An 18,901-nucleotide genomic window follows, 5' to 3' on the forward strand; every position below is an offset into this window, starting at 1 on the left:
AAGTGAAGGAGTGGGGATTCAAACCTGCTTCTCCCTGATTAGAGTCTGCACACATAACCACTACACCACACTGGCTCTTCCTGCAGCCAGTATGGGCAGATGGGCAGAGCTAAGCTTCACATTCCTCCCTCCTCCCCACAGCCCTTTAACTGGCTTTTAAAAAGTTCACAGCTGAGACATGATGGTGTCCCTTAAATGGTGGCTCAGCTGTGAAAGAGGGAGGAGGGTTATAGGGTCACAAGTGGTCTGGCATGATCATCAACACAGTAAGACACAGGGAGGGGAAAACAAACCTGACCCAAAAACTGGAATCAAGAACCAAAAGGGTGAGAAGAAAGTCTAGCGAAGGGCCAATATTAAAAACCTAGTTAAAACTTGTAATATACAAAAATACAAGTATTTATTAGAAAGGCAGTTAAAAACATATATAAGGGCCCAATGAAAGCCTCATAATAGCCTAAACACAAGGGCCAATACACATGACCTGACGCGTTTCTGCCCTATTGGGGCCTTCTTCAGAGGTCAAACAATATTGAGGTATGCATAACTTGAATACATATTTCAATAAGATAACCAATAAGTGAATATTGGACCAGGAAGAGGAAGGCTGTAAACAAAAGAGATAAAAAGAATATTGAATATGAATAATCAAATATATATTTTTTAAAAAATTAAACTTACAATGTGATAAGCAGCAAGATCTAGAGACACAGAAACGCGTCAGATCAGGTCATGTGTATTGGCCCTTGTGTTTAGACTATACTTTTTTTACGAGGCTTTCACTGGGCTCTTATGTATGTTTTTAACTGTTTTTCTAATAAATACTTGATTTTTTTGGATATTATTAAGTTCTAACTAGGTTTTTAATATTTACCCTTCACTAGACTTTCTTCTCACCCTTTTGGTTCTTGAGGCTCATTAACACTTCTGCACTGATAAGACATAGGGGCAGAGGGGTGGGGCAGAAGCAGTAGTGTGTGATGAGGGAGTGGGGTGCATGGATTCTGCCCTACCCACCTCCATCCTCTCGTTGCTGCTTCTGCAGCGGGGGTAACATTTCTAGCCCCCTTGCCAGAAGCAGCCTTAGAGCTGAGCATATTTGGTTGCTAAACAACTTTTAGAAGGTTTCAACATGTGCTACTAATAATCAAAAACAATTATGATCAATCAAATAAGATGTTTTAGTAAAGCACCATGGTAATACTTTTAATTATGGCTATTTCACAATCTGACATTGTTACACTGCATTCTGTTCCCTTCCAGTGATACAGATTTTCATTTCGAACTCCTGACCCCAGAGTTTGCTCCCCTCATTGATGGTGTCCCAGAAATGGGGCTAAATTCTAAGAAGCATGATGTATATCAGGCTTTTAGACTGCAGTTTTATTCAGTTTAGTTTATAGTGCAATTGGATCTTTTAAAAAATCTAATGGGGAGTTATCACTGTTGCTGTTGGTCTGTGGGGGTTTTAGTTTCTTGTTACTGTTTATTTTTCTTGATTTGTTTGGATTTAGTAATAAAATTATTATTTTTATTATTTATTGTTCAAATATTTGTTATGTTATAAATGACCTCAAAGAAGATTATATTTAATATACACCTACATACATTAATTTTATACTTAATTAATTCAATGACATTCCAGAACCATGTACTATAAAACTAAGATTTCTTCCAATTACGGAAGAAGAGTTTCTATTATGCCCACATCAAACCATATATTCATTCCAACACTTGGTTTAGGAAATGGCTGGGGAAGGCTTATGTAAGATAATGCATTCTGACCTTTCTTGTAAAGGTTATTTGGGAATTAAAAAACAACAACAAAATGCTGTCAATTTATAATGAAAATACTTTTACCATTCCATAAATTAGAACCATTCATTTGTTAAGATTTAATCTTTACGAATAAATCCTAATTTGAAGTACTCGTATCCTAGCAGCAGTTGTGCATGAAAAATATGCAAGAAAGGTATATAAATATATTTTGTTGCCGTACATTGACAGTGCATAGCAAAGCAATATGACCTGTGGTGACTATGAACTGATCCTCATTTAACCTATCTTAATGGTAGTTTTGCAGGAATAGCACACAAAAGGAAGGTGCATTGGGTAATGTCAGTGCCATACATGACTACATGCTGAGGAGGACATTGGATAATCAGAGATGTACCACATTTCAATTATTCCAATACACCTTTCTTGTGTAACCATCATTAAGGCTTGAAATATGAGCTATCTTTACATAACCCAATGGATTTTCCTTGCGCAACTGCCACGGGGACAGGATCAGTTTATAATCACCACAGGTATTAATACACTACACACTTCAAACTACAGTAGGTAAAACCGGCCATCTGGTTCTCTTCTTGCTGTTTGGAGATGGCAGCAAGACATACTAATGAAGTTTCACAGATCTTGGAACTGTGTACCCTTTTAGTAAGAAGCTGATTCCTTGGTGTCATGGAGGGTTACGGTTGTCCTCTGACATCAAATCCACTACATCTAGGCACAGAATATTGAATAGTACGTAGTTTTGCCTCTCAGAAGTCATGCTTGGGAAAAGCTGGGGATGGTTCCCTTGTGGTAGTGTTACTGTATTTGAGGTTAGAATGGAACTTTCCCCCAGATCAGCCTGATTAGCATTATTTTTAACATGTGGCTTGGATTATCTGATCTATTGGAACCTTTTGTTGTTAAGCACTTTTCCCTGCTTATTGCTTATTTTTTCTTGGAATGTGAGAGTGGATTTGTGCCACTACTCTTTTAAAAGTAAAGCCTTAAAAGAATGAATTCTTTACAATGCATGGCACCAATTAGGTATCTGGGAGTAAAAACAAATTACATGCAACTATTCATAGAACAGCATCCATTTATTCATTACTGGAATCAAGTTCTTAGACTAACTAATGTACAACAAGAGATCTTACCATGTGTCTAGCAGACTTTATAGGTGATACAGCAGTTTCTTTTACCTGCCCTTTCTGGAATTTGATGATGATAGATATTTATGTTGTTTGTATACTTGCAGATTTATATATTTATTAATAAAGTATTTCTTTAAAAAATGGGATGCAAATGAAATGGAAATTCCATGCAAGGTACACTGACATGAGTGGTAAAACACTTGCATTGGTCTTGTTCACGTCACTGAAAACTGCACAGAAAAATTTCCCGCTAGATTGTGCCCTTAATAATCAGAAAGAACATGTACACTAATACCCAATTCCTAGTACCACCTCCTTTATTGTAGGCCTTAACAGGGCAACATATTTCTGTTGACAGAAAACATCTGGATGGCTTAAAACCTCAAAAGAACATTTGTTTGGTTAGTTATGTATCTTAAAAAAAAAACCAACAGGCACACCAGCCTGGTTGCTACACAACACAGCCAAACCGTTCATTAACCAAATCCTCTTACCACCTGTCATTTAGAATGAAATGGCCACATAAGGTCTTTAGTGAGGAACAAATTGTAAGGAAGTAAAGCTTGGGCTCACTGCATTTGGAAATAGCACAGTCTCATCTGCCATACATACTGCCCTACAGTGAACTTTCACTTACCCTTTGGGTGATAGGTTTGTCGTCCTTGACTTTTACTGCCAAACCAAGATCAGACAACCTACAGTTGCCATGCTCATCCAAGAGAACGTTGTCTGGTTTCATGTCCCTGTAGACGACATTGATGGAGTGAAGGTGCAGGAGTCCACAAGTCATCTGAGCCGAGTAGTAGATGACCCTATCCATTTTCAAGCCTCGTTCCCCTGTACTGTAAATGTGAAATCTAAGATCTCCTCCATTCATGAGGGACATGACGAGACACAGGTCAGTTTTGGTCTGATAAGCGTAGGCCAGGGAGACAATGAAACGGCTGTTGACTCGCTCGAGGATCTGCTTCTCCAGCAGAGCCATCTTTTCACCATTTTTCTTTTTTAGTCTTTTTTTGTCCAGCTTCTTACAGGCATACATTTTGCCAGTGTTTTTCACCTGGACAGCACAAACCTAAAGCAGCAAGAAAAAAGGAATGGGGTCCATGTAAGCTAGCAACTGGAGACAGCAGATGTCCCTTATTGCCACATCATATTGTCACGTTTATTTGCTTCAGTTGTATGCTAATACCTTATTTACAGTGTAAACATAAGGACCCTTTCCTGGGAGTAAGCACCAATGAGAAGACCTGCTTAGGTTTGCTCTCTTAGCTGGTAACCATTTTAGCAAGAGACATGCAATGGCTGAGTTATATCAGATGCTCTGTACACTGCTGGAACTTAAATGGTGAATAATAGTAGCAGCCCAAGAGTTCTCCACTGGGAAACCTACTCCACCTCGCCAAAAATAAAATGGGCTACTCTTAGAGAAATGAAGGGAAGGAATACAGCAAACAAACAAATTATCTCAGCCTAATGCTGCTAAATACCTTGTAATACAGTGATTAGCAATAAAAAGGGATAAAGATGGGCCAGCATCATAGTGAGTCTTGCCTATACTGGAAGTAGCTATCTGCTCAATTCTTGAAATGTAAATAAAGGCCTACTCATTGTATTGCTAAGGCCCAACTGTTTGTGAGTTACAGAGAAAGATTACAAAGTTGATCCTTACCTCTCCAAAGCCTCCCTTGCCTAATACTCGGAACTCTTCAAAATGTCTCTCGCTCACAGGTTGCTTTTCAAAAGCTTTCCATTGCAAAAACTTCTCAAAATATTGGCTCTTCTGGAATTCTTCAAAGGGTTCTTCTTTAAGAAAGGCCTTTGCTTCTTCCATGGCTAATACCATGACAGTTTCAAAATCATTCTTAGTGGCTGCCTGGCACTTCTTGGCCAAATCTGGACTGAGGAATTTCAAGTAGCTATTGCTGATATTTTTCAGGTACATGTTGACCAGACCTTCAAGGATGCTGCTCTTGATTTTATCCTCTGCCAATTCCCAGCCATCCGCTTCATCCAAGAACTCACTGGCCAGCCGGTATTCAGGCACAGACTCCACAAATTCCTTGAAAAAATTTCTACCAATGGGCTGTTTCTCACAGATGTGCTCATACTCCACTTTAATGGAATTTCTGAGTTCAGTGAATTCATCGATCCTTGGTAGTGCAAGGCTCTTGCGCCTCTTCTGTATTTCCTTGTTCTCAGCATCTCCGCTTTTCCTGGCCTGTAGATATGCTGTGTTGGCAATCAAGTTATCCAGTCCCCCCATGTCACACATTTTGGCGACCTATTAGGGTGGCAGAACCAAGTTGGATCAAAACCACTGTGTAGACCTGGTGTGGCTGCCCTGGTACTGCTTGCCTTGTTCTACCACCTGGATGTGTGTGTGGGCTTCAAAGAAATGCTGGGGAGACTGACTGCTTTAGCATTAAATACCTCTCAAGGATTTTTCACTAAGTACCTTTAGGTTACGTACCATTTGTGGAAAGCAGCTGATAAGAGATTTCTGTCTAAGGAGCTTTGTGTTTACTATCTATAGCTAAATGAAAGGCATCCCAGGAAAACCTGCTCCCTGCCACCAAAGCCTAGAATGCATTTTTCAACACAAACTGCTCCTTACCCCTAAAGCATGCTACACCTCTTACACCACTCTGAGCCCAGGATCTCTCCTCTGCACGCAAAGACTACATGACACTCTGTTTCTTCATTCAGATCATATGCAGAGCAAGTCCGTGTTGAGAGCAGCATTTATGCTGCCAAAACATTTGCTGCTGTCATACACAGCTCTTTTGTAGGCACACAGATCAGCTTAGACAAAGAGCTAGCAAAGGAGGACCACTGCTCTGCAAAGAATAATAATTCCACGTACAAGAATAACAATTCATCTCCATAATTAAGCTGCTTACAACACAAGGTATTCTTTGAACTTCCATATTGTTTTATTGCCCCACTACAACTTCAGCATCACAAACTTTCAGTGTAATCGTAAGAACACTTTCTTAGGAGTAAACTGAATAAGGATTCTGTGTAAACATGCTTTGGTTTACTCCCTTAGCAGTCCTAAGAACGTTTAATAAAATGGGACTTACTTCTGAGTAGACTTGCTTAAGATTGCTCTCCAAGAAGGTATGCTCAGAATCCTATTCAGGTCTATTCAATGGGGCTTATTTCCAGGTTGCACTCACAGAATAATCCTAAACCAAGTTGTATCCTTTTAAATCCATTGCAGTCAGTGGGCTCAGAAAGGCATAACTCTATTAGGACTACATTGTGTGACTCCTAAATCCTAGACTCAGAATAGAGTTTTGCAGGGGTCTTGTTGTAGAAAAAGAGCTGCCGGAGCTCATTAGCATAACTCATTAGCATAACTTATTTGCATATGCCACGCCCCCTGACATCACCGGAAGTGACAGAAGGCCACACCCCCTGACATCACCGGAAGTGTGTCAGAAGGCCCGGCTACTTACCCTCCTGCTTCATCCTCATTCCCAAACGGAATGAGGATCAAAGCAGAGGGCGGGGTAAAGAAGGGGGCGGGGCTTCACCACGTGACCGCCCCGCCCCCTAGAGGTTCTCTTCCGGAGCTCCGTACCTGAGAGCTCCCCCCCGACTAGAGCCCTGGAGTTTTGCTTTCAGATCTTCATGAACTCTAATAAAGTAATGGCCAAATAGTGACTCCTATATTGACCTAATATTTCATTATAAAGGATTTCTGTGATTTTACTGGCTCTTGCTAGAGAGGTGAAGGCCTAGAGAAAAACCCCCAGAAAGTTTCAGGAAAAAATGTTTTTCCAAAGGACTTTCCCCAGTTTTTCCAATGGAAAAATTGGGGGTGCACCTTGGGGGAAAAAAAACTATGTTTGTCTGTTTTTTTAAGAAATAATGGGTAGAATGCTTCTTAAAGCATGGTTTCTCATACTCCAAAATTACAGCATGAAAAAGTTTGAGGCCTTTTCACAAGTTTTCCAATGGAAAAACTGGGAATATTTGGGGACTAGTAGTCTTCTCTAGCTGGGCAAAGACTGGAAGGAAAAAAGTAGATATAAAGCTTCTGCCAAGAAGGCAAAAATACAGATGCACTAAATGGTTAAGGCAGCTCAATCAGGCCCAAGACACTCAATAAAGAAGAACCAAATTGGTACATACTGATCAAGAGCCTCTTATTTTGTATAAACCTGCTACTGAGAGTTACATCTGCAGTTTTCGCAGCCATTCATGTAAGAACTCATTTCCTGGCAGTCAGAACTCCCTGAAATACAAATGCTTGCAGCCCTTCTTTGGGGGCTCAATTAGATGTCAGGTGACCTAAGTGAAGGGGAGACAGACCCCTCAGGGCAAGACAAACAATATACAAAAGGTGCTGACAGTCACAGATCTCCCCTCCCCCTACTAATCCCTTCTGATATGTCCCAATTAAGCAACAGGTAGCAAATTTCCATACACTATATGCATCAGCTTTAATTTACAGTTTATGGTAGATATTCAGATAGAAACCAGCAAGTGCTGTCATTTCATCGGTTATATACTGGTTTATGCCTATACATCAAGGTTCCCCAACCTTTTCGAGCCTGCGGACACCTTTCTAATTCTGACAAAGGGTGGTAGATGCAGCCACAAAATGACTGCCTCAAGAGGCAGAGCCAGCCACAACATGGCCGCTGGTGTTTACTTGCAGTCACACAGTGAAGATCTTTGTGCTGTAGTCAAAGAAACACTTTTTAAAATCTGCCCAGCCAATCAAATTTCCAACAGCCAATCAGAAGACTTCGTGGGCAAAAAGCACACCTAGCTCCACCAACTTTCTAAAAACACTTGGTGCACACCAGGGAAAGGTCTTGGTGGGCACTGCGACCCCCACTTTACACACTGCTTGGACAACAGAAAAGTGTCCCTAGATAGTTTATAACCAACTAAAGTAGGTTTTCCAAAATATCTGATAGTTCCATGAAGATCAAATCATTGTAGAGGGGATGAGATAGTATAAAGCTTTTCTGATTATATACTGCTGGTTTTAATAGCTGCTGTTTTGAAATACTGATAGGTATACTACTGTTTCTTTTTTTTAATGTTTGGTGCCTTAAGGTGGATTCTGGAGGCTGTGGGATATAAATCTTATAAGAAATAAGTGCATGGGTCAAAATCTTGAGTTTTGAATATAAGGCCATATGAAATAAGATGATAGTTTGAACATGACTTAAAATTACTCAGACGAGACAAATATTTTATTATGAGGGATGGTTCTCAAAATCTACTGTTCCTATTTTGTACATAAAAGTTTTTCCTACATTTAACTCCTGTCACCTGGCCACATTCTTCTGTTTGATGGTAGCTGGTTGTACCGCAGGACTATTAAAATGCAAGGTAAATGCATGTTATGAGTATTTACAGGAATTACGATTTTTCCTAACCCACCCAGGGAGGAGGAGGAGGAGATTGGATTTATACCCTGCCCTTCACTACTCAAAGGAGTCTCAGAGCGGCTTACAAACCTCTTTCCCAAAACACAACAGACACCCTGTGAGGTAGGTGGGGCTGAGAGCTCCGACAGAAACTGCTCTTTTTCAAGAACAGCTGTGCCAGAACTATGGCTTGCCCAAGGTCATCCAGCAGGTGCAAGTGGAGGAGTGGGGAATCAAACCCAGTTCTCCCAGATTAGAGTTCGCGCACTTAACCACTACAACCTCTTATCCCACCTTAATGCTTGGCTCAGAAATAAAGCAGAATTGCTCCCTTTATCGCCCATATACAACAGCAACTTGTAACTTAGTAATCATGGCTGAAGGCCGGGCCCACAAAAAGTATGAAATAAATGACCTCATTTCTGACATCATGCCAAATCATGGTTTTTATTAGCTAGCGTTTAGAATAAAGACCACGGTTTGCGCTTTCAAACATAAAACAGATGCACCTTAATTTGTAGCTGGCTGGCTGCTTTTGTTTTCCGTCCTCATTACTCACCTCTACCAGGTCACAATGTTATTCTGACTTCTATGGGGCAGGGGCCTCTGCAGGTCAACCAATGGCTGTAACTGTGGTTTATCAATTCAGAGAGCATGCCAAAAGCTGCTGAAGCTTCTTCAACCACTGTTCTGGTTGGGACTATGGTGTGGGTGGAGAAAGGGCTCCTGCACCCCCCCCCCCCCCCCCCCCATGCTGTTCTTCCAAACCTAAATGGCACCACAGGTGTTATTTGCCCCATGGGGGAAGGGGTGCATGTGCAGCTGCCCAACAGTAGATCACTTATCAGAATGAGACAAATATGAAACAGGGAGCCTCTAGACATTGAAGTCCCTCTCAATGACTTGCTGCAGCATAAGTTCTGCAACAGAAAGCTCCCAAGAGTAATCATTTATCATGCTCCAACACTGGATTTGATTATATGGACAAAGATAATTCACAGCTGTGCTGAATAATAAAGGGAAGTGCCAAAGAATAACTGATCGTTTCAGCAATATTCTTTAATATATTTGAAATGCTGCAGCCACGACTCCATCTTTATTATACATTTAAATCCTGTTGACATCAGCAAGAAGTAGAACTTTTGGTAGGTCACGTCCTGTAATAAGATGGTGGGGACAGAAGTTACATCTAAACAAATCCATTTGTTTAATTGTGCAGGAAAAATAATGTGCTTCATGGTTGCTGCTTTGACCCACCACTCGGATGCTCTTTTAAAAATGCTACCTCCCAAAAAAGATATATTCATATTGTTTTCATGAATCCATATCTTTACTAAAGTGCTGGCAAACAGGTGGAAAGAGAAGTTAAGCATTACCAAATATTAAGGCTGTGATCCAAAGGCTGCTGCACACAGACCCCTGTGCTTGCACTGGGACTTCACAGGATGGTGAATGGGCTATTTGGAATCAAACAACTTACCAAATACAGAACAATAACAAGACTTACCGGTTGCTAGTTATCAGACTTTCCTGTGTCTCTAGAAGACAGATTTTAATTTAATTAATTTCCAATTAAATTATACTGCTCTACAAAAAAAGAAGCTGAGCACTTAATAGGGTAATGTTTTAATACTGTGAATTACAGTACATATTTTGATAGGAGTAAATTCAATTTCACCCTTAAAGTATCATAAAAACAGACAGTATTCAAAACCAAAAGGTTTCATCTTAATGCAACAAAGCAAAAAGTAAAAATGAACGTGTCCACACCTATTTATTTCAATAACCCAGTTTCCAGAAAACAGTGGTATTGTAAGCTGTAATTGCTTAGATTATATCATACTTGTGGGCTTCATCAGCCCTAACACTTTCCTAAGCAATTTTACAAAGTTCACAGCAAACATTTAGATACATTCTTCAATATTGTGCATCTGTATTCTTGCAAGAACAATCCTGAAGAAGGCTCCAATAGATCAGGAAGGCAACACAAAATTTTCAAACCAAGATCATAAAACTCTGTAGACCTAAATAAATAAAACAAATTCTGCCACATGTTGAGTAGTCCTTGTTCATCGGGGAATATGGCATCAGTTGTTTAATGTTCTAAAGAAGTTCAGCAGAAAAACTGCTGGTGCTTTTATTTGCCTATTCTTTGAACTACCCAGTCCTGTTGGCAGAGTGGGCAACGGTTGTTCTGTTTCACCCACAGTGACATACAGCAATTGTGGAAGGAATGATTACACTCTCCCCAGACCACTGAAAGAAAAGAAGAAGAGATTGGATTTATACCCTACCCTTCACTCGGAGTCTCAGAGCATCTTACAAACTCCTTTCCCTTCCTCTCCCCACAGCATACACCCTGTGAAGTAGGTGAGGCTGAGAGAGCTCTTTCAAGAACTGCTCTTTCAAGAACAGCTCTGACAGAACCCAAGGTCACCCAGCAGCTGTAAGTGGAGGAGTGGGGAATCAAACCCGGTTCTCCCAGATTAGAGTTCATACTCCTAACCACTACACCAAAAAAGAAAAGCAAACTTGAAATACCACAGCTCAAAACTAGTTTGGCAGGTTTAGCTATAACAAACTAACATGGCTAACCCTTCGCATACAATTTTTACAGTATGAATATAAGAACATAAGAAAAGCCAATGTTGGATCAGGCCAGGATTCAAAGCAACATGCAACATGCTCCACATTGCCAAAAAAACACTGTATTTTTGTTTCTTGAAAAGGCATTTCTGTAAATTAAGAGAGTTTGTGATACAGCACTGGAGACGCTGAAGATGCTTACTGTTCAAAGTGAAAGAAAAAGTCATATCACACTCAGCACAAGCAGCCACTGGGTGTTTCAAATTCGACCTGTGACATTTCCCTGAAAGACTTTATGGCAGATAGAAGGTTGATGTTTCAGGCTAACATTTCTCAGCCAAACACTGCACTTTCCCTCTCCTTCTTCTCAGGACCAGTTCTCCCTGTAGAGAGCGCACTGGAAAATGCTGCTAGGTGGCAGCTGTCCTCTAAAATTTGAAGACAGCTCAGCACATGAACACCTAAGGTGTGAAGCCTCCACTCCAACAGCTTTTAAATACAGAGGCACAATTTTAGATTTTGGTGATTGATACTGACTTACTACCAAACCAAACGTTTCCGTACATAATATTGAATTCCATACTTCATCACAGAATTTCCAAATTGTATAGAAATCTGAACTTCTTTCTTTCAGATGTAGTAATATATACATACAAATTAAGCACTTACACCACACAAATTTAAATACTTCTAAGTAGTGCAGATTTCAATGGATTTACAGTCTTTTGTTGAAATCAACTGAACTGCTTATTTTGGGCAGAATTGTGCCCAACAAGACACAATCTCTTCTATAAAACTTATGAAGTTACTGATGTATATTCTCACAACCCTCTGACATTCTCTTTAAATATAAAAATCTTACTATTAAAAATAATATATTTGAAACCTCAAGAATCTCAGCCACTATGAAGTCAAATGATGTTCTTTATTTTCAAAAATTCCTATTCTTCTTTCATCCAACCAAGCCATCTTTTCAGAGAAATGACTGAAGATATGAAAGAGGACATAGTAGCTGCTGCTTCCGAATAGACACATATACAGAAAGGATTGACAACACATTAGCTACACCCAAGTACTTTATAGAACAGTACGTCTTTTAGTTGAGTGAAGCTCAAGAGAATTTTATTGATGCACAAAAATAAGAAGTACTCACTTGAAAACTTTAAAAAGCACCCCACTAAGAAAAAGCCTTTGGTTGAATAACAAGAGAATGAAATCACAACATACCAACACAATCCTCTTGTTTGTTTTCAGCTTGACATCTAAGACAGGCATCTAGATGTAAACAAGAACAAGACTAAATGTAATGTTCTGGATGTACCTCTAATAACTGGTTTACCAAAGCATGTACAACTGCGGAAAGACATTTTGGAAATATTCATAGTGTATTGAGTACATGTAATATCTAGAAATCATATACCCTAATGTCATGATTTATGAAGCTATGTGTGCATCACAAAAGCTCAACTTTCACTCATGATAAATAATTATTTTAAATAAGCAGAGTTTATAAGGAGAGAAGCTTATGGAGGTTACAGGCAAGACATTGATTTGCTCCAGCATGTTTCTTCTTCATACATATGAAAAATGAATTATTGGTAGTGAGGGGCTGTGGCTCAGTAGCAGAGCATCTGCTTGACATGCAGAAGGTCCCTGGTTCAATCCCCCAAATATCCAGCTAAAAGGATCAGGTGATAGGTGATGTGAAAGAGCTCTACCTGATATGTTGAAGAGCCTCTGCCAGGCTGCGTGGACAATGCTGACTATGATGGACCAGAGGTATGATTCAGTACAAGGCAGTTTCATGTGTTCATGTGCATTCATGTGATCTTGTTACACTGGAAGCTATTGCATTGTAGAATTTGTAAAATTTGAGACTGAATGAACAATGGATGTTAGATACAACACAGGTTACTAAAGATTCCCAGGTCAAAAGTGGCTATTCTCTACTTGCGATTTTACCTGCATGTACAGGAGTACATAGGAAAATGTACTATGCACTTCAGAAATAAACTGCAGCAGTTCTTTCACTTATATTACTTTCTAAAAGTACCGTTATTAGGAACCGCTACAGATAAATAGAGATATGTAAACAGATATATGTAAACACAGCAAACACGTTTCTCCACACAATTCTGTAAAAAGGCTTGCACGAAGAAACAATCCCCTTTTTCACTGTCCAAAATTGTCCAAAAGGACACACAGCATGATTCCCAAATAAGGAAGAAATGATAACAGAGAACTGTGCCAGTCACATATCCGATCTGATCTCATGTGAACTGTATTTATACATCACAAACACACAAGATGTGTGAGAGATGCAACCTGGAAATATCTGTGATTCAAAAATCCCTGTGATTCTATAATTTTCTGTGATTCTATAATTATCAGGGGCTTGGGCAGACAATGTCCCCTTCCCCCCCACTCACCACCAACAACACCTCTGTTGATGATGCCCAAGGCACTCTCAGCGGCTTCCAATATTCTTGAACATGCTTGGTCCCTATCAAGCCTTATATGGGGTTTTGCTTTTTCCTTTCGGTTAATTTACAATGCTGTATTTTTCTAGCTCCTCCCCTCAATATACTGTCACCACAGCCCTACCTGAGGGTGGCCTGGTTTTGGTACTTTTTTGACTGGCATAAACCACCCACTTTTTAGTACATAAAGTGACAGGCTAGGGGCCTCCAAGAAATTATGGAGGGAAGGAAAAATATGGAAATTCACCACTCTCCATCACCTTCAATTAGCTTGCAAGATTTCATTCTCACCTCACCGCCCTTTCTCCTTTACATGACTGTAAGGTGCTGTCACTACCCCATGCCTCCTACTGCACATTCAGTCCTCATCAGCATGCTCATTTTTTCCCCTTTTGGTCAGTTTGCAAAAATACATTTTCTTGTATATCTAGAGTTTCCCAAATATGCAGAAACCCCTAACTTGGGGAGCCCGGGTTTGCTGCTTTCATGATCATATTAAAGAGCCTGTTAGCTTTAGTATCAGTTAGTCACGATTATTATAAATATGCCATATTTCCATGCAATAATATTTTGTTAATTCATAAAGATCTCCTAGTAATCTGACAGTGACGAGTTCTTCAATTTGGAGAAAAATCTCCAATCCTCACATTTAATAATTGCTATTTTTGTACTATCCTAAAGAGAGCAACCATGGCCCTACACACTTAGGTACAGCTTGGGATCTTTTTGCACCCAAAAGCTCTGTCTTCTCACATCTGTGTTTCTGCTTAAATTATAAAATTATAAAATAAATTATAAAAGAGCTTTCTGGTAACTTTTTAGGTAGTCCTAAAAGAGGACTTCTATGGTCCTGTGACTTTCAAACCAAGGCTGCATACACACAGGGACAATTCTGTTTCTGTACCATCACAGCTACACTTGCACTGGCAACACAGCATTCACATGGGAACTCTGTGCACACTTCCCTTCACCAACTGCCATTTCCCCCGCCACACCATACTTGATGGCTTTTTAAAAAGTTATTAACTATTATTGTCCTATAGCACAATAACATTATAGTGATCTATTGCCACAATCTACTAGCTGCTCTAAATTCCCAGTTTTCAAGTCTCCAGCCCTTTTCACTGCAGCAACAAAAATGGCTAGAAACTTACCCTCCCCCATTTTGAAAAATAGAAAATTTGAAGTCAATGTTGAATGGACAACCCTCCCCCCTCTGCAGTTTGGAAGTCAAGGTGGAGAAACATCTGTGTTGATTATGCCCAAGGCAATCAAATGCGAGGTTATTCTGAGAGATTTGAGTAAGTCGATAGTTGCTAGTTTCCTTTGAACTAGTACCTGGACTGAACCAGATGTCCAGCTGGTACGTAAATAGTTGGTCAGCAGGTTCCTTTCTCTGGATTTAATATCATTTTACAGGCCCTGCACAGTTGAATCCAAAACTGCGGCAAAGCACTCAACCCCAAAGGCTGCATGGATCTTCCTTTGGAGAAGATGTAATATTGCCACCGAACACCCTCAAGGAGGCACCGTTTTTACACAATGAAAACGACGCTGCCGTGTCAAGCAAGGCGTCAGGGAATAAAAGAGATGGGTCCCGTTCCTTCAAATATCCATCCCCATTGCGGGAGCCACCAGGATGGAAACCATTTTGCCCCTCAGAACTAAAAAGGGGCGCTGTGCCAGCTGCTGACAGGTGGGCTTCCATAACGGTACCAGCGCCAGCCCCCTTTTCAAGGCCGGTGAGAGGCAGAGATGCTTTCTCGTGGAGCCAATGGTCCCACTCTGAATAACGACTAGTAAGAAAAGGCTCAAAAATGGTTCAAGACTCCCTCAGAGGGAGGAGGGGGGGGGGAGAAGGCGAGGCAAGGTCCGTCCCAACCCCGCCCCGTCGCGACAGGCGGGGGGTGTGTGTGTGTGTGTGTGTGTGTGTGTGTGTGTGTGCGCGCGCGCGTGTGGAGACCGCAGGCCCCGCTGCGGAGCCAGGCCTTGTCGACTCTGGTCCCCCCACCCGGACTTCCTCTCCCCGCCTTACCCATGACCTGCACGCGGCAGATGGCGCAGGTGTCGCACTCGACGTCCCAGCTCCACATGGCCACGGCGTTCCACTTCTTCAGCGAGAACATCTTGTCGGCGCCGCTCGCCTTAGAGACGGAGGGACCCGCGTGAGAAGAAGCGGAGACGCCCGGCTCGTCTCCGTCCTCCACGTCGGCCATGGCTGGGGGCGGGAGGAGGAGGAGATTGAGCTGGTTGAGGCCCGAGCGCTCCGCCCCGCTCCCGAAGCCCGGCGGCTGCAGAACGGAACCCGGGCTCCCCCCAGCGGCAGGCGGCGGAAACGAACAAGGCCAGCCGGCCCCGCACGACAGGGACTTTCTGGTAGGGCCCGATAGAGGGCCGCGGGGATAATTCCGGCCTTACAATAACGGGATTGCCCATGCGAGGGCGAGCCGGGCGGTCAGAAGGGCAGGGAAGATTGAGGGAAGCACCTTGGCGGGAGGCGAGCAGGCTGGGGTACATGCTGCTGCCAGGCAGTCAGACTCACAGTCAGTGTTCCCTCTAAGCTGAGTTAGTGTGAGCTAGCTCACAGTTTTTTAGCCTCCAGCTCACACATTTTCGCTTAGCTCAGGAAGGAGGGCTCCAGAGCAAACTAATTTATGCAGCAGCCAAATTGTTTGCTCACAGCTTTAATGCCAGTAGCTCACAAAGTAGAATTTTTGCTCACAAGACTCTGCAGCTTAGAGGGAACATTGCTCACAGTCCGTCTCTTTCCAGCCTGTCTTTCGCCCTGCCAATCTGTCCAGCTGGAGACGCGGTGTATCATCTAACCTGAGTCCCTGGGAGAGAAAGGTGGACTATAAATAACATAAATATTCTTTCATAGTAGCTGGTGTTGGTTTGGCATTTTGATTGGTCTTTTGAAGTTTTCAAAAGATGACCAGTTTGGTGTAGTGGTTACCAGCACAGACTCCAATCTGGGAGAACCTCGACATGCAGATATTGGGTGACCTTGGGTCAGTCACAGTTCTCTCAGAGCTGTTCTCTCAAGAGTAGCCTTTGAAAGAGCTCTCTCAGCCCCACCTACCTCACAGCGTGTCTGTTGGGAGAGGAAAGGAAGTGTCAGCTAAGTAGGGTTGCCAAGTCCTTACTGCATGTAGAGCGGGGGACTCCAGCGCTGCTCCAGGAGTCTGTGCGCGTGCCGCAATTACATCACCCGAAAGTGACGCAACCACATCGGGCACACTGGGGGCGGGGCCACAATCATCCAAGGAAAAAACATAGTTTTCCCTCGGATGACCGCAGCCCCGCCCCCGACACGACTGCGTCACTTCTGGGTGATGTGCTGACGCCAGGCACGTCGTGTGCTTTAGGGGTGGGGTTCCCCCTGGGGCCGGATCCGCTGCCGGCGGGTAACGGGCCTCTTGGGCGGGGGTTCCCCCCCCCGGGGGGGACTTGGCAAGCCTACAGCTAAGGCTGCCATGGTGTGGAATGTGTGGTTACTCTCCCTCTCCCTCCTCCCATCCCCCATTCCTTTCGCCTGTGTGCTGTTATCTGTCTGGTGTCCTTGAAGGCTTTACTCGGCCAGCTCCTAGCTTCCCGCTGAGAATATAACCGTTGCTTTTTGCCCGTGTCTTCAGGTGCTTGCCTATTGCAAGCAGATCCAACTGTCATTTGTAGTTCAGTAAATTTAAGGCAATTGCACATTTTTAAATAAAATATAGCCTGTAAGAATATGTGTAAATATTTTAAACTCTCATAAGAATTGTATTGAAAATGTTCTTTGTATACAAGGTTTACAAAATTAGGACATTGTATGAAGTTGCAGTTTGCTAGGATATCTCAGCTTCCTTGAATCAAGCCTCTTCAGAAAGCACCTGTGAGCTTCATGGTCACTTGGTTTTCTGCAAAACAAACACATACCAGCAGATTCCACCATGATGGCTTTCAGGAACTGAATTACAAAACACAAAGCTATCAGTCACTGCTAGAATAAAGTACCATACTGAAGACCAAATACATTAATCCAACAAAAGAAAATGCATAACAAATTCATGCTCTTCAATTTGCATGAAATTCCGTGGTCTCAAGAGTCACTCCAGGACCGGAACTGAGGTGTATCTTCATTCCATGCTATTATCAGTGGTACCAATCATCTTAAGCCCAGAGTATCTGTGTGGCTAGAGTTAGGTTGGGGACCCTTGCCATTAGCACAAAGTGTGAGTACACAGTTGGGGGAATCACATGTGAAAATTCTTGCATGTAGTTCCACCTTGCCATGGAACAAGCAGGTTTTTTGTGCTTACTCCCACAGCAAAGATGGCTAGACAGAGTTTACTGTAAAGGCAGTTTACTAAAGCAAATTAAATAATAGTTGCCGAGTAAAGTATTTGTTGGAGCTGCGGTGGCTCAAGTGAACTGCAGGCTGTGGAAGGTCGGTAGTTCAGCAGTTCAAGACCGGAGTGTGCCGCATGACGGAGTGAGCTCCCATCTCTAGTTCCAGCTCCTGCCAACCTAGCAGTTTGAAAGCAAGAAATTGCAAGTAGATAAATAGGTACCACTTCAGTGGGAAGGTAACAGCGTTCCATGCACCTTGGTGTTTAGTCATGACCACAGAAACGTCTTCGGACAGCGCTGGCTCTTCGGCTTTGAAACGGAGATGAGCACCGCAACCCTAGAGTCGGATTTGACTGGCTTTCGAGCAAGGGAACCTTTACCTTTACCTTTAAAGTATTTGTTAAACTTAGGTTACAAAGTGAGGAACTAAAGAGCAGAAGAGATGCTTACTAAATTTAGGTGCATGCAAGCAAAACTGGAGAAATATTTTCACTGTTCATGCACAGGAGCTGAGGCAGAGGGACCCTTGCTTTGCAGGGACCTGGTCAGATTTTTCCAGTTGCTCCACTTCTGGGCTGATAAGTATGGGGAGAACTAACCATTGAACAACCCATTCCTGCCACCTCTGTTCAAATCCAACTTTTAGCCTAGGGAGAAAGTGACCGCAGTGTTTGCATCTCCACTCCCCTCCTCAGTCCACAGTTCTCTCAACATTTTAGACTACATAGATTGTGAGAACAAGGTATTGTTTTACAGTTTTATGGATTGCACTCTTGCTATTAAATTGATGGCTGGTTACAATGTTATCATTGCTAATATGAGGCTATTTTCAGTTTAGAATTGCCTCTTAAAAAGAGTAAAAATACCACACTTTATAATTTTTTTAGCAAGATAAACACCCCAGAAAAGAAGACAAATACCTTTTTCTTTCTCTTTTTAGTTGGAGAGAGTTTCGTGCAGCTCCTGTAAATTTCCCGGAAGGTTACTGATGAAATCTGAGGGGTTATCATAATTTTTAAGCATGGCATTTCTTCTGCAGAGACACACACACAAAAAATCACTCTCAATTTTCAGTAGTGGTCTCTGTTATAAAATGCAAAAGTGAAATACAAAGTCTTGTATAGGTACATTTTTTCCTGGGTCAGTTATGCATTGTTCAGTTTGTATGACAACAAGGGGC

The 18,901-nt window shown here is 42.0% G+C and overlaps 2 protein-coding genes across 3 annotated transcripts in view; both read right to left on the reverse strand.

Annotated features, from left to right (window-relative positions):
* The window catches only part of GRK7 (G protein-coupled receptor kinase 7), a 63,763-nt gene extending 58,561 nt beyond the window's left edge, over positions 1-5,202 (reverse strand). The window contains exons 1-2 of the mRNA XM_015413472.1: positions 4,600-5,202; positions 3,565-4,002 (exon numbers count right to left, since the gene is read on the reverse strand). Coding sequence (XP_015268958.1) covers positions 3,565-4,002; positions 4,600-5,202 — 1,041 coding nt within the window. The remainder of the gene's footprint in view (positions 1-3,564; positions 4,003-4,599) is intronic.
* A 4,206-nt stretch (positions 5,203-9,408) lies between these two features.
* RNF7 (ring finger protein 7) lies at positions 9,409-15,612 on the reverse strand. Of its 2 annotated transcripts, none has more exons than XM_015413477.1 (3): positions 15,425-15,612; positions 12,137-12,184; positions 9,409-10,579 (listed from the first exon to the last, which is right to left on the reverse strand). In XM_015413477.1, exons 1-3 carry the CDS (start codon positions 15,603-15,605, stop codon positions 10,461-10,463), a joined length of 348 nt encoding a protein of 115 aa, XP_015268963.1. In that variant the 5' UTR covers positions 15,606-15,612; the 3' UTR covers positions 9,409-10,460. The 2 variants fall into 2 exon arrangements, with proteins under 2 accessions (XP_015268963.1, XP_015268965.1); XM_015413479.1 differs by having other exon boundaries at positions 10,523-10,579; positions 15,432-15,612.
* Positions 15,613-18,901: the final 3,289 nt, after the last annotated feature.

The sequence above is a fragment of the Gekko japonicus genome, unplaced genomic scaffold (genome assembly GCF_001447785.1).
Source record: "Gekko japonicus isolate JY-2015 unplaced genomic scaffold, Gekko_japonicus_V1.1 scaffold155, whole genome shotgun sequence".
NCBI lineage: Eukaryota > Metazoa > Chordata > Lepidosauria > Squamata > Gekkonidae > Gekko > Gekko japonicus.

Excerpts from the sequence above, each read along its gene's own strand:
- RNF7 (XM_015413477.1), bottom strand. The coding sequence starts at position 15,605 with ATGGCCGACGTGGAGGACGGAGACGAGCCGGGCGTCTCCGCTTCTTCT. Across the intron at positions 12,185-15,424 it reads CTGCCGCGTGCAGGTCATGG|ATGCCTGTCTTAGATGTCAA; the intron begins GTAAGGCGGGGA and ends GTTTACATCTAG. Across the intron at positions 10,580-12,136 it reads CAAACAAGAGGATTGTGTTG|TGGTCTGGGGAGAGTGTAAT; the intron begins GTATGTTGTGAT and ends CTTTTCTTTCAG.